The sequence below is a fragment of the Salvelinus fontinalis genome, chromosome 22 (genome assembly GCF_029448725.1).
Source record: "Salvelinus fontinalis isolate EN_2023a chromosome 22, ASM2944872v1, whole genome shotgun sequence".
Taxonomy (NCBI): Eukaryota; Metazoa; Chordata; class Actinopteri; order Salmoniformes; family Salmonidae; genus Salvelinus; species Salvelinus fontinalis.
In genome coordinates this window covers 18,515,870-18,530,309 of record NC_074686.1, presented here as the reverse complement: position 1 = coordinate 18,530,309, position 14,440 = coordinate 18,515,870, and the positions used below count along the sequence as shown (strand labels likewise).

At 44.8% G+C, this 14,440-nt stretch overlaps 1 protein-coding gene across 6 annotated transcripts in view; it reads right to left on the bottom strand.

Moving 5' to 3' along the window:
- Positions 1–14,440, bottom strand: part of LOC129819980 (rho guanine nucleotide exchange factor 2-like) — an 83,294-nt gene that overhangs the window by 26,648 nt on the left and 42,206 nt on the right. For 5 of the 6 annotated variants that reach the window (XM_055876726.1, XM_055876728.1, XM_055876731.1 and 2 more), the window contains 10 exons: positions 13,883–13,950; positions 8,638–8,701; positions 8,207–8,339; positions 6,807–6,916; positions 6,326–6,469; positions 5,720–5,970; positions 3,053–3,178; positions 2,007–2,124; positions 1,640–1,716; positions 1,173–1,344 (listed from right to left, as the gene is read on the bottom strand). In XM_055876726.1, coding sequence (XP_055732701.1) covers positions 1,173–1,344; positions 1,640–1,716; positions 2,007–2,124; positions 3,053–3,178; positions 5,720–5,970; positions 6,326–6,469; positions 6,807–6,916; positions 8,207–8,339; positions 8,638–8,701; positions 13,883–13,950 — 1,263 coding nt within the window. The remainder of the gene's footprint in view (positions 1–1,172; positions 1,345–1,639; positions 1,717–2,006; positions 2,125–3,052; positions 3,179–5,719; positions 5,971–6,325; positions 6,470–6,806; positions 6,917–8,206; positions 8,340–8,637; positions 8,702–13,882; positions 13,951–14,440) is intronic. The other variant, XM_055876727.1, reaches the window with a different exon arrangement.

Here is a 14,440-nt window from a genome sequence, read left to right as displayed (position 1 = left end):
CACTATAAAGATACAGGCGTCCTTCCTAACTCAGTTGCCGGAGAGGAAGGAAACCACTTAGGGATATCACCATGAGGCCAATGTTTTAAACAGCTACACAGTTACAGAGTTTAATGGCTGTGAAAGGGGAAAACTGAGGATGGATCAACAACATTGTAGTTACTCCACAATACTAACCTAATTGACAGAGTGAAAAGAAAGAAGCCTGTACATAATAAAAAATATAGCAAAACATGCATCTAGTTTGCAACAAGGCAATGAAGTAATACTGCAAAAAATGTGGAAAAGAAATTAACTTTTTGTCCTGAATACAGTGTTATGTTTGAGGCAAATCCAATACAACACATTACTGAGTACCACTTTCCATATTTTCAAGCATAGTGGTGGCTGCCTCATGTTACGGGTATGCTTGTAATCATTAAGACTGGGGAGTTTTTCAGGATAAAAATGAAACAACAGAGCTAAGCACAGGAAAAATCATGGAGGAAAACCTGGTTCGGTCTGGGAGATGAATTTACCTTTCAGCAGGACAATAACCTAAAACACAAGGCCAAATCTCACTGGAGTTGCTTACCAAGAAGACAGTGAATGTTCTGAGTTACAGTTTTGACTTAAATCTACTTGAAAATATATGGCAAGACCTGACAATGGTTGTCTAGAAATGATCAACAACCAATTTGACAGAGCTTGAAGAATTTTGAAAATAATAAATGGGCAAATGTTGCACAATCCAGGTGTGCAAAGCTCTTAGAGACTTAGACAGAAAGACTCGCAGCTGTAATCGCTGCCAAAGGTACTTCTACAAAGTATTGACTCAGGGGTGTGAATACTTATGTAAATGAGATATTGCTGTATTCAATTTTCAATAAATTAGCAAACATTTCTAAAAACATGTTTTCACTTTGTCATTATGGGGTATTGTGTGTAGATGGGCGAGAAAAAAAAAATATTTAATCCATTTTGAATTCAAGTTGTAACACAACAAAATGTGGAATAAGTCAAGAGGTATGAATACTTTCTGAAGGAACTGTACAAAATTACTTGACAAATTAAGCTAGTGGAGGCTGGTTACCATGTGTTTGATACTGTTCCATTCAAGTCATTACAAAGTCCCTGTCCTCAGCCTCCACTGACACACACAGACCCTTCCACTCACACACACACACACGCACCTTTGAGCCTGGACCCAGGGGTCTTCCAGAGCAGCGTTCCCTCATGGATGAGTCTCCTGCGGAGCAACTCTCCTCCCCTGAACAGGCCCCCGTCCCTCACCTTGGCCTCGACCCGTGGGTCCAGCCTCGCCCGGATCTCCTGCAGCCGATGAGTCCGCTCCAGCTCCATCACCTGGACAGCAAGGTCATGTTCATTAGGCACTGATTGGAAGCAAACGGACTGAGAATCACCCATTTCCGTGCCCTAATGAACACAACCCTGGTTCACAATAGTGTTAGTGTGCAATACATTTTCTGCGCTGTGTAATTGTACATTTCTCATAGTAAAAGGACGGGTTTGTAGATAAAGTGGGGGAAGTCAAAATGACGTCCTTTATTTCAGTCTGACTAACAGGTGCTGGTTCATGTCAGAATTGATCTCAGTGATAACTTGAGTAAATCAAACTATAAATGGATGAATAAAGCACCTGCTGGTCCACTGAGCTGAGTAGCTCCCTGATCTGGGTCAGAGACTGGGTCAGACAGGAGGCCTCCTCTTCATTGTCTGGGAGGGGGGTGGGTGAGAGAGAGAGAGAGAATATAAGGTGGTTAGACATATTATTAGTAGTGCTGATTTTTACCATGCTCCGTCATTGACTTTAAAGACCCTGTGCTTTTAGTTAGTTCTGAGGAACTAACTCACCTCATGATATAAAAAGCTGGCATAGTTCGGCTACATTTTTTTACACCCCACGTAACTGTTTGCCCCCAACAATATATTTCAGTCTAAAGTGAGGATGACTTTGATATATCACCCTCGCCCCTGCTTTCGTATCAACAGGGTGTTTTTCTCACCCTTGGTGTTGTCAAGGATACGCTGGATGAGGACAGGGTACTTGGTGATGCGTTGAGTGACCAACAGGATGCACTCCTGGACGCCATGGCGACGCAACAGGTGACCCCGACACACCCGCTGAACAGAGAGCGAGGAAGAGAGGGTGTAAGAGAGATGAGAGGGTGAACGAGAGATGAAAGGTGAACGAGACAGAAGGGAGAGAGAGAAAGATAGAGTTAGAGTGAAAGAGAGCAGGAAAGCGTGTGAGAGAGAAAGGAGAAGGAGAGTGAAAGAGAGGGTATACGAGCGAAAGAGCAGAAGGGAAGAAATTAATATGAACACGACAGAAAGAGTTGAGAAGAGACAGGAAAAGCGGCAAACACAAGAGAGATGGTTGGAAAAAAACAAATATCTGTGTTTTGTAATGCAATCAAGAGCAAATCATATTTTTAACCGAAATTCTGGAGACATCACTCGATGCGAATGATACAACTTCAAAACTAGCTTGAAGAGCTTTAAATCTAATTGAAAGATAAAACATACAATTTACAATAGAAAAATATCAAATAAAACATGATATTGTACAAAGTATAAATTAGTAATTGGATAGGTGCCAGTAACAAAAGGCAAGGTTAGCAAAATAAACGGTAATGCAACTCCAACTCCTCACAGTTCAGAACACTCATTATCAGTTAACACACAAGTGCACACACATTCTCATTGGCCTATTTTTCTTTCTACGTGCCCCCTCTCTCACTCTCTCTCTCTGCTAAGGAAGGTGAAACGACCAAATATTATGATCATCGCAAGTAAGACCTCTGTAACGGTGACAAAAATGTGGGTTTAATGAAAAATTACGAAAACACAAAAGCTCTCCCTCTGTCGTTCACTCTACTCCCCCCCCCCCCCCCCTTCAATTTGAATTCAAGGTTTTTTATTGACAGGAAATACCTTCTGTGAATAGTTCCAAAGCATTCTAAAAAGCATTGTTTTAGAAATAAAAAATTGCATTAAGTCTCATCACTCATTCTATCCGTCTTGTTTTTCCCTTCTCCCTCTGTCTTACCCGTATGAAGTACTGGAACCTCTTGTCTCTAGCCAGCAGTTCCTTGTACAGCTTGACAGCCTTCAGGTGGCGGCTGCAGAACTCAGCGTAGGTCTTTCTCATCTCGTCAGCACACTGGCCCGAGAACTGAGAGAAACAATCCGTCAATCAAATCAAATATATTTAAAGTACCCTGGCCTAGACACCAAAGTCCAATCAGAAGCAGAGTGGCTAGGATCAACTCCCTAGAAGGAAGAAACCTCGATAGGAACCAGGGGAGGTCCATACTCCTCTGGCTGTACAGTGTAGTTAAGATTACATATGACCATCAAGGCCAGATAGTTTCTCAAGTCTACAAAGAATGAATGACCCATTAGGATGGGTGGGCCTAGTGGTTAGAGCGTTGGGCCAGTAACCGAAAGGTTGCTAGATTGAATCCCCGAGCTGACAAGGTAAAAATCTGTCGTTCTGGACAAGGCAGTTAACCCACTGTTCCTAGGCCGTCATTGTAAATAAGAATTTGTTCTTAACTGACTTGCCTAGTTAAATAAAGGGTTAATAAAAAAATATATTTTTTTTAAATTAATTTATTTTTATTTCACCTTTATTTAACCAGGTAGGCAAGTTGAGAACAAGTTCTCATTTACAACTGCGACCTGGCCAAGATAAAGCAAAGCTGTTCGACACATACAACAACACAGAGTTACACATGGAATAAACAAACATACAGTCAATAATACAGTAGAAAAAAAGGAAGTATGCACAGTGTGTGCAAATGAGGTAAGATAAGAGAGGTAAGGCAATAAAATAGGCCATAGTGGTGAGGTAATTTCGATATAGCAATTAAACACTGGAGTGGTAGATGTACAGAAGATGAATGTGCAAGTAGAGATACTGGGGTGCAAAGGAGCAAAAATAAATAAATAAATACAGTATGGGGATGAGGTAGTTGGATGGACTATTAACAGATGGGCTATGTACAGGTGCAATGATCTGTGAGCTGCTCTGATAGCTGGTGCTTGAAGTTAGTGGGGGAGATAAGAGTCTCCAACTTCAGCGATTTTTGCAGTTCGTTCCAGTCATTGGCAGCAGAGAACTGGAAGGAAAGGCGGTTAAAGGAGGAATTGGCTTTGGGGGAGACCAGTGAAATATACCTGCTGGAGCGTGTGCTGCGGGTGGGTGCTGCTATGGTGACCAATGAACTGAGATAAGGCGGGGCTTTACCTAGCAAAAACTTGCCGATGACCTGGAGCCAGTGGGTTTGGAGACGAATATGAAGCGAGGGCCAGCCAACGAGAGCATACAGGTCGCAGTGGTGGGTAGTATATGGGGCTTTGGTGACAAAACGGATGGCACTGTGATAGACTGCATCCAATTTGTTGAGTAGAGTGTTGGAGGCTATTTTGTAAATGACATCTCCGAAGTCGAGGATCGGTAGGATAGTCACGAGGGTATGTTTGGCAGCATGAGTTTTACGAGGGTATGTTTGGCAGCATGAGTGAAGGATGCTTTGTTTGCGAAATAGGAAGCCGATTCTAGATTTAATTTTGGATTGGAGATGCTTAACGTGGGTCTGGAAAGAGAGTTTACAGTCTAACCAGACACCTAGGTATTTGTAGTTAGTTAGCAGTGTCCAAAGAAGGGTCAGAAGTATACAGAATGGTGTTGTCTGCATAGAGGTGAATCAGAGAATCACCAGCAGCAAGAGCGACATCATTGATGTATACAGAGAAGAGAGTCGGCCCGAGAATTGAGCCCTGTGGCAGTACCATAGAGACTGCCAGAGGTCCGGACAACAGGCCCTCCGATTTGACACAATGAACTCTATCAGAGAAGTAGTTGGAGAACCAGGCAAGGCAGTCATTTGAGAAACCAAGGCTGTTGAGTCTGCCGATAAGAATGTGGTGATTGACAGAGTCGAAAGCCTTGGCCAGGTTGATAAATACGGCTGCACAGTATTGTCTTTTATCGATGGCGGTTATGATATCGTTTAGGACCTTGAGCATGGCTGACCATCTCGGAAACCAGATTGCATACCGGAGAAGGTATGGTGGGATTCGAAATGGTCGAAGATTTGTCTGTTAACTTGGCTTTTGAAGACACTTAGAATGGAGCCTCCCGGGTGGCGCAGTGGTCTAGGGCACTGCATCGCAGTGCTAGCTGCGCCACCAGAGTCTCTGGGTTCGCGCCCAGGCTCTGTCGCAGCCGGCCGCGACCGGGAGGTCTGTGGGGCGACGCACAATTGGCCTAGCGTTGTCCGGTTTAGGGAGGGTTTGGCCGGTAGGGATATCCTTGTCTCATCGCGCTCCAGCGACTCCTGTGGTGGGCTGGGCACAGTGCGCGCCAACCAAGGGGGCCAGGTACACGGTGTTTCCTCCGACACATTGGTGCGGCTGGCTTCCGGGTTGGAGGCGCGCTGTGTTAAGAAGCAGTGCGGCTTGGTTGGGTTGTGCTTCGGAGGACGCATGGCTTTCGACCTTCGTCTCTCCTGAGCCCGTACGGGAGTTGTAGCAATGAGACAAGATAGTAATTACTAGCGATTGGATACCACAAAAATTGGGGAGAAAAGGGGCAAAAAAAAATGAATTAAGAAAAAAAAGAAAGGCAGGGTAGGATGATATAGGATGGTAAATGTATACATCACATAAGGCAGTTGGTATAATGTCCATGTCTGTCTACCTACTGTACCTGTTCCAGCAGCACATCTCCCAGCTGGTGGATAGTGAAGTTGTAGGTGCTGCCAGTCTGCAGGCTGTGGTTGCGCCGTGTGAGCAGCTGTGCCAAGAAGCGGACATGGATGCCAGTGAGGCGGTCCAGGCAGGGGAAGATGGCGTGCACCACGCCCGGCTCCAGCTGCACCTCCTCCAGCATGCCCTGGCGGAACACTCGCTCCATAATGCGAAGCGTCCGCACGTGGTGCAGCTCTGTCTGGATCAGCTCTGCGGAAGACAAAAAACGCAAAGAAAGAGTCAATCATGTAACATAGGGATAAAATAGAATTGCCCATCTAGCGAAAGAAATTCATATTTTGCTCTGTTCATCACCTGACAGAAACACATCACCTGACAGAAACACACACATATGAACATTTGGGAGGAGGCACAGGGTGAGCTGCACCTCTGGAGCTATGTCGGGGTTAATTGCCTTGCTCAAGGGCACAACAGTAGTGGAAGGTGGCCATGATCTGAAACAAGCAGCCTCTGCAATTGCCACTTTTTCCATCGCCCAGCCCATGACCTTTTCACCACAAAGGGAAAGAGGTTCAAGACGTACAGTGCATGTCACCACTCTCACCATAGATGACGTCCTGCCTCTTGATGATGTCTTTGCGATGCGCCTGCAGGTAGCCCGAGTCCACCGCCATGCTCCATGAGTCCGCCTCAAAATCCCGCCCCTCAATCTCCATTTCCTCCAGCATGGAGGCGTAGTACACTTCTCCTGAGAGAGGAAAACATTCATCCAGTGTAAACAACAAATGGCCTCTAAATGTCTTAAAATCTCTCCTGACAATGAATATATATTCATCCTTTTTTTATATAAATGTTTTCAATGTAGACATGGACATCATGACATGAGAGTTGCCAATATACCTTTTACCCTCTACCCAAAATCCCTGAGGCTTTCCCTATGTAATGGATGCAACCTTGTCCCAGACCCACAGACTTGCATAAGCTACACAATCTGTATGCCTCGGCTTAAGATCAGAAGCAAATACATAGCACAAATGTACCACGTTTAATCCCAGGAGATACACAACCACATCCCTGGGTCTTACCCTCGTCGTTGAGCGACTCCATGGACATGGCTCTGTTCCTGAAGTTGAGCGAGTCTGTGGACTGGGACAGGATCCTGCGCAGCCCCAAGGGAGAGTCATCATTCAGGTTCCTATACAGAGGCATGGACGAGGACACACACGCCAGTACAAAAACACAAATATACACATATACACATGCACCAATAAACATGTATAATATACACATGCCATATGCATATGCAGTAAACACAAACATGCTTACAGAAACCATCCACATATGTATGAGTACACAGAAAACAACAGTACAAACGGAGATATCGATACAGTATTACTATATATATATATATATATATATATATATATATATATATACATACACACACACACACACACACATACACACCCTGAACAAATATATAAACGCAACATGAAACAATTTCTACAATTTTACTGAGTTACAGTTCATATAAGGAAATCAGTCAATTGAAATACATTTGTTCGGCCCTATGTAATCTATAGATTTCACATGACTGGACATTGGCACAGCCATGAGTTGCCCTGAGAGGGTATAGGCCCACCCACTGGGGAGCCAGGCCCAGCCAATCAGAATGAGTTTTTCCCCACAAAAGGGCTTTATTACAGGCAGAAATACTCCTCAAATTAACATTCAATTCTCTGGCAACAGCTCTGGTGGACATTCCTGCAGTCAGCATGCCAATTGCACGCTCCCTCAAAACTTGAGACATCTGTGGCATTGTGTTGGGTGACAAATTTCCACATTTTAGAGTGGCCTTTAATTGTCCCCAGCACAAGATGCACCTGTGTAATGATCGAGCTGTTTAATCAGCTTCTTGATAAGCCACACCTGTGGCTAGTGTTAGGTGGATGGCTTATCTTGGCAAATGAGAAATGTTCACTAACAGGGATATAAACAAATTTGTGCACAACATTTGAGAGAAATAAGCTTTGTGTGCATAAGGAACATTTCTGTGATCTTTTATTTCTGCATATTAAACATGTGACCAACACTTTACATGTTGCGTTTATATTTTTATTGAGTATACAATACCAGTCCAAAGTTTGGGCACACCTACTCATTCAAGTTACATTTTTTTTTTTACACTTTTTTGCTTACAACATGATTCCATATGTGTAATTTCATAGTTTTGATGTCTTCACTATTATTCTACAATGTAGAAAATAGTACAAATAAGGAAAAACCCTGGAATGAGTAGGTGTCCAAACTTTAGACTGGTACTGTATATATATTAATTAGTGAGTGGGACTTTCATTTCTACTATGAAAAGTGTATATGTGGCATGATGTCACTATCAATGTCAATGACAAGTTTGACTGTCGTTTCCCTCGTAACCTCCCCCTTTTTGTGCTTTGGCCAATGAGCAGGCAGTAGCGGGGCTCACCCTGCAATGTTATTGGTGGAGACGCTCTTGGAGAGGGAAAGGCCGGAGCGTCCGCGGCGCGAGCCCAGCAGCGATTGGCGGAGATTGTCAGAGTGGAGGATGGCGGAGCTGGGGCGTTCCCTCATCATGGGGGCTAACGAGGAGCAGATAAAGTTGGAGGAGGAGGAAGAAGAGGAGGGAATAGAGGAGGAAGGAGAAGAGGAGGAGGAATATAGTGGAATATTGTAAAAGGGAAACTCTTATAATGAAAAAGGAGTCTCCACAGATACAATTTCAGAGTTCAAAAGTGAAACTACAGATACTTTTGCTCAATTGCGAAACTGACATTGTTATTACATTCTAGTCCAATAGTGAAAAATTAATTTTCGTTTGCATATGTAATAAAGAATTTAAAGCACGTAGCAGGCACGTGCGCATTTGCATGTACTGACTTTTGGTACGAAGGGTCACGTTCTGCAGAGCTGAGTTGTTCCTCATGAGAGCCATCTTCTGTTGCTGTGGTTAAATAGAGTACAGTTCAATATCATATACCACATATTATTACATGCTTGTATACAGTGCCTTCAGAGCGTATTCACACCACTTCACTTTTTCCAAATTTTGTTGTGTTACAGCCTGCCTTTAAAATGGATTACATGGAGATTGTGTGTCACTGGCCTACACACAATACTTCATAATGTCTATTGGTGTCCATAATACTCCATAATGTCTAATGTCTATGTCTATAATGTCTATTGGAGTCATTATAAATCATTTTTCAACTACTCAACAAATTTCTTGTTAACAAACTATAGTTTTGGCAAGTCAGTTAGGACATCTACTTTGTGCATGACTGTCATGAACGTCGTCAGGGAAATGACCGGACCAAGGTGCAGCGTGGTGAGCGTACATTTATTTTTTATTATGAATGTCGCCAACAAAAACAAGAAACAACAAAAACGAACTTGAAGCTTACTAGGGCTATCCAGGCCACTAACAAAGGCAACTACCCAAAACTAAGGTGGAAAAACCGTCTGCCTAAGTATGATTCCCAATCAGAGACAACGATAGACAGCTGTCCCTGATTGAGAACCATACCCGGCCAAAACATAGAAACAGAAAACATAGAAATAAAGAAACTAGAATGCCCACCATAGTCACACCCTGGCCTAACCAAAATAGAGAATAAAAGCCTCTCTATGGCCAGGGCGTGACAGTATCCCCCCCCCCCCCCCCCCCCCCCCAAAGGTGCGGACTCCGGCCGCAAAACCTGACTCTATAGACGAGGGTCCGGGTGGGCATCTACTTCGGTGGCGGCTCCGGTGCGGGACGCAGACCCCACTCCACCTCTGGCTACCCCCACTTTGCTGGCGCCTCTGGACTGGGGACCCTCGCTGCAGGCCCCGGACTGGGGACCCTCGTTGCAAGCCCCGGACTGGGGGCCCTCGTTGCAGGCCCCGGACTGGGGACCCTCGCTAAAAGCCCCGGACTGGGGACCCTCGCTGGCCGCTCCGGACTGGGGACCGTTGCTGGAGGCTCCGGACTGGAGGACGTCGTTGGAGGCTCCGGGCCATGAATCATCGCTGGAGGCTTCGTGCCATGGATCATCACTGGAGTTAGGAGACGTATGGACAGCCTGGTGCGTGGAGCTGCCACAGGGCTTACCAGGTTGGGGAGACATACAAGAGGCCTGGTTCTGGGAGCAGGCACAGGACTCACCAGGCTGGGGAGACATACTGGAGGCTTGGTTCTGGGAGCAGGCACCGGATACACTGGGCCGTGGAGGCGCACTGGAGGTCTCGAGCGTAGAGCCTGCACAACCCGTCCTGGTTGGATGGTTACCTTCGCACGGAAAAGGCGGGGCGCTGGCACAGGATGCACTGGGCTGTGCAGACGCACTGGAAACACTGTGCTCAGAGCCGGCGCAGGATACCCTGGGCCGTAGTGACGCACTGGAGTCCAGATGCGCTGAGCCAGCACCATCCGTCCTGGCTGGATGCCCACTCTAGCCCGGCCGATGCGGGGACCTGGAATGTAGCGCACCGGGCTGTGAACGCACACTGGAGACACCGTGCGCTCCACGCATAACACGGTGACTGACCAGTACCACGCTCCCTACGGTAAGCACGAGGAGTTGGCTCAGGTCTCCAACCTGACTCAGCCAATCTCCTCGTGTGTCCCCCAAAATTTTGGGGGGAGTGGCCTCCCGGTCTTTCGTGCCAGCCGTGAACCTGTGTAATCCTGGGCCCTTTTACTCGCTGCCTCCGCCTTCCTCGCTGCTTCCACCTGCTCCCACGGCAGGCGAACCTTTCCCACCAGGATCTCCTCCCACGTCCAGGAACCTTTCCCATTCAGGATGTCCTCCCATGTCCAGTCCTCCTTACCACGCTGCTTGGCCCTTTTGTAGTGGGTAGTTCTGTCACGAACGTCGTCAGGGAAATGACCGGACCAAGGTGCAGCATGGTGAGTGTTCATTTATTTTTTATTATGAATGTCGCCAACAAAAACAAGAAACGACAAAAACGAACGTGAAGCTTACTAGGGCTATCCAGGCCACTAACAAAGGCAACTACCTACAACTAAGGTGGAAAAACAGGCTGCCTAAGTATGATTCCCAATCAGAGACAACGATAGACAGCTGTCCCTGATTGAGAAACATACCCAGCCAAAACATAGAAACAGAAAACATAGAAATAAAGAAACTAGCATTCCCACCCTAGTCACACCCTGGCCTAACCAAAATAGAGAATAAAAGCCTCTCTATGGCCACGGCGTGACAATGACACAAGTCATCTTTCCAACAATTGCTTACAGAGTTTATTTCACTTATAATTCACTGCATCACAATTTCAGTGGGTCAGAAGTTTACATACACTAAGTTGACTGTGCATTTAAACAGCCTGGAAAATTCCAGAAAATTATGTCATAGCTTTAGAAGCTTCTGATAGGCTAATTGACATCATTTGAGTCAACTGGAGGTGTACCTGTGGATGTATTTCAAGGCCAACCTTCAAACTCAGTGCCTCTTTGCTTTACATCATGGAAAAATCAAAAGAAATCAGCCAAGAACTCAGAAAAAACATTGTAGACCTCCACAAGTCTGGTTCATCATTGAGAGCAATTTCCAAACGCCTGAAGGTACCACGTTCATCTGTACAAACAATAAATAGTACGCAAGTATAAACACCATGGGACCACGCAGCCGTCATCCCGCTCAGGAAGGAGACGCGTTCTGTGTCCTAGAGATGAACGTACTTTGGTGCGAAAAGTGCAAATCAATCCCAGAACAACAGAAAAGGACCTTATGAAGATGCTGGAGGAAACAGGTACAAATGTATCTATATCCACAGCAAAACAAGTCCTATATCGACATAACCTGAAAGGCCGCTCAGCAAGGAAGAAGCTACTGCTCCAAAATCGCCATAAAAAAGCCAGACTACTGTCACGTTCCTGACCTGTTTTCCTTGTTTTTGTATGTGTTTAGTTGGTCAGGGCGTGAGTTGGGGTGGGCATTCTATGTTATGTGTTTCTATGTTGGGTTAAATGTGTTGCCTGATATGGTTCTCAATTAGGGGCAGGTGTTTGACGTTTCCTCTGATTGACGTTTCCTCTGATTGAGAACCATATTAAGGTAGGCTGTTCTCACTGTTTGTTTGTGGGTGATTGTTCCTGTGTTTGTATCTGTTGCACCACACACGAAAAAGACTTGGAAAATTACAAAACAACAAAACGACGTAGACAGACCTGAACTTGAGAACTTACATAGACACGAAGAACAGGAAAGACTGTTTCGTTTGTTCGTTTGTTTGGCTAGTCTTTCCTGTTCGTGCGTTCTTCGTGTCTATGTAAGTTCTCAAGTTCAGGTCTGTCTACGTCGTTTTGTTGTTTTGTAATTTTCCAAGTGTTTTTCGTGTTCGTCTTGTCTTTAATAAATATCAATTATGTCTGCATACAACGCTGCGTTTTGGTCTGACCCTTACTCCTTCTCCTCATCTGAGGAGGAGGAATTAGACAGCCGTTACAACTACGGTTTGCAGCTGCACATGGGGACAAAGATTGTACTTTTTGGAGAAATGTCCTCTGGTCTGATGAAACAAAAATATAACTGTTTGGCCATAATGACCATCGTTATGTTTGGAGGAAAAAGGGGGAGGCTTGCAAGCCCAAAGAACACCATCCCAACCGTGAGGTGGGGTGCTTTACTGCAGGAGGGACTGGTGCACTTCACAAAATAGATGGCATCATGAGGGAGGAAAATTATGTGGCTATATTGAAGCAACACCTCATGACATCAGTCAGGAAGTTAAAGCTTGGTCGCAAATGGGTCTTCCAAATGGACAATGACCACAATCATACTTCCAAAGTTGTTGTAAAATGGCTTAAGAACAACAAAGTCACGGTATTGGAGTGGCCACAAAGCCCTGGCCTCAATTCTATAGAAAATTTGTGGGCAGAACTGAAAAAAGCCTACAAACGGGCCTGAAACTGCAAGGAGGCCTACAAACCTGACTGTTAGGTCAGCTCTGTCAGGAGGAATTGGACAAAATTCACCCAACTTATTGTGGGGAATCTTGTGGAAGGCTACCCGAAACGTTTGACCCAAGTTAAACAATTTAAAGGCAATGCTACCAAATACTAATTGAGTGTATGTAAACTTCTGACCCACTGGGAATGTGATAAAAGAAATAAAAGCTGAAATAAATCATTCTCTCTACTATTATTCTGACATTTCACATTCTTAAAATAAAGTGGAGATCCTAACTGACCTAAGACATGGAATATTTACTAGGATTAAATGGCAGGAATTGTGAAAAACTGAGTTGAAATGTATTTGGCTAAGGTGTATGTACATTTCCGACTTCACCTGTATACATATGCACTACATGACCAAAAGTATGTGGATACCCGCTCGTCGAACATCTCATTCCAAAATCATCGGCATTAATATGGAGTTGGTCCCCCTTTGCTGCTATAACAGCCTCCACTCTTCTGGGAAGGCTTTCCACTAGATGTTAGAACATTGCTGTGGGGACTTGCTTCCATTTAGCCACAAGAGCATTAGTGAGATGGGACACTGATGTTGGGCGATTAGGCCTGGCTTGCAGTCAGATTAAATTCATCCCAAAGGTGTTCAATGGGGTTCAGGCCAGGGTTCTGTGCAGGCCAGTCAAGTTCTTCCACACCAATCTCGACAAATCATTTCTGTATGGATCTCACTTTGTCCACAGGGGCATTGTCATGCTGAAACAGAAAAGAGCCTTCCCTAAACTGTTGCCACAAAGTTGGAAGCACAGAATCGTCTAAAGTATCATTGTATGCTGTGCAGCAATGCTCCCCATCCAACCTGACATAGCTTGAGACGATCTGCAAAGAATAGGAGAAACTCCCCAAATACAGGTGTGCCAAGCTTGTAGTGTCATACCCAAAAAGACTCGAGGCTGTAATCACTGGCAAAGGTGCTTCCACAAAGTACTGAGTAAAGCGTAGGAAAACTTATGTAAATGTGATTTCATTTTTCGATATTTAATAAATTAGAAAAAAATTCTAATAACCTGTTTTTGCTTCATCATTATGGGGTATTGTGTGTAGATTTATGAGGGGGATTTTTATTTTTTTTATCAGTTTTAGAATAAGGCTGTAACGCATTCTAAAATACTTTCCGAATACCCTGTATATAAATCCTCTGTTATCTCTTACCCTCTGTTTCATTTTGGCACAGTTTGGCAACGTGTCTCGACAGCGGTTGTGGATGGTTACACTGCAGGCTGTGAGAAAAAGAAAACACACACGTGACTCACTCTTTTAAGCATTTTCTCTCTCTCTCTCTCTCTCTCTGAATTTCCCCCCTACCCTATATGTATCTTTCTGTCTCTCTCAATTTGTTCCTCTATTTTATGTCAACCTTCATCGAATACGGAGAAACTTTTAATATATGGTGAGGATCTCCCTCTCTCTTCCCACTTCTCTTTCCCTGTCCCACCTGCTTCGTTTGTGTGGCCATCGTTTCACTTCCTGTGCAGGGTTTGTGAACAGGAAGTTAGGGTTTAGACACAACTGGCGGAGGGGAGGAGAGACCCAGGGGTGTTTCAGAACCCTCTAACCCAGTTCCACTGGTCCTCCCCCGCCCGCCCTTAACACTTCCCTGATACAAATCTAGACATAAAGCCTACTTAGATTTGTAGGCTTACACACTGAAGAATCCTGACTCCCTGTTGCAGTAAAAACATTTTTTTAGAGACATAGAGGGTTGGTTAC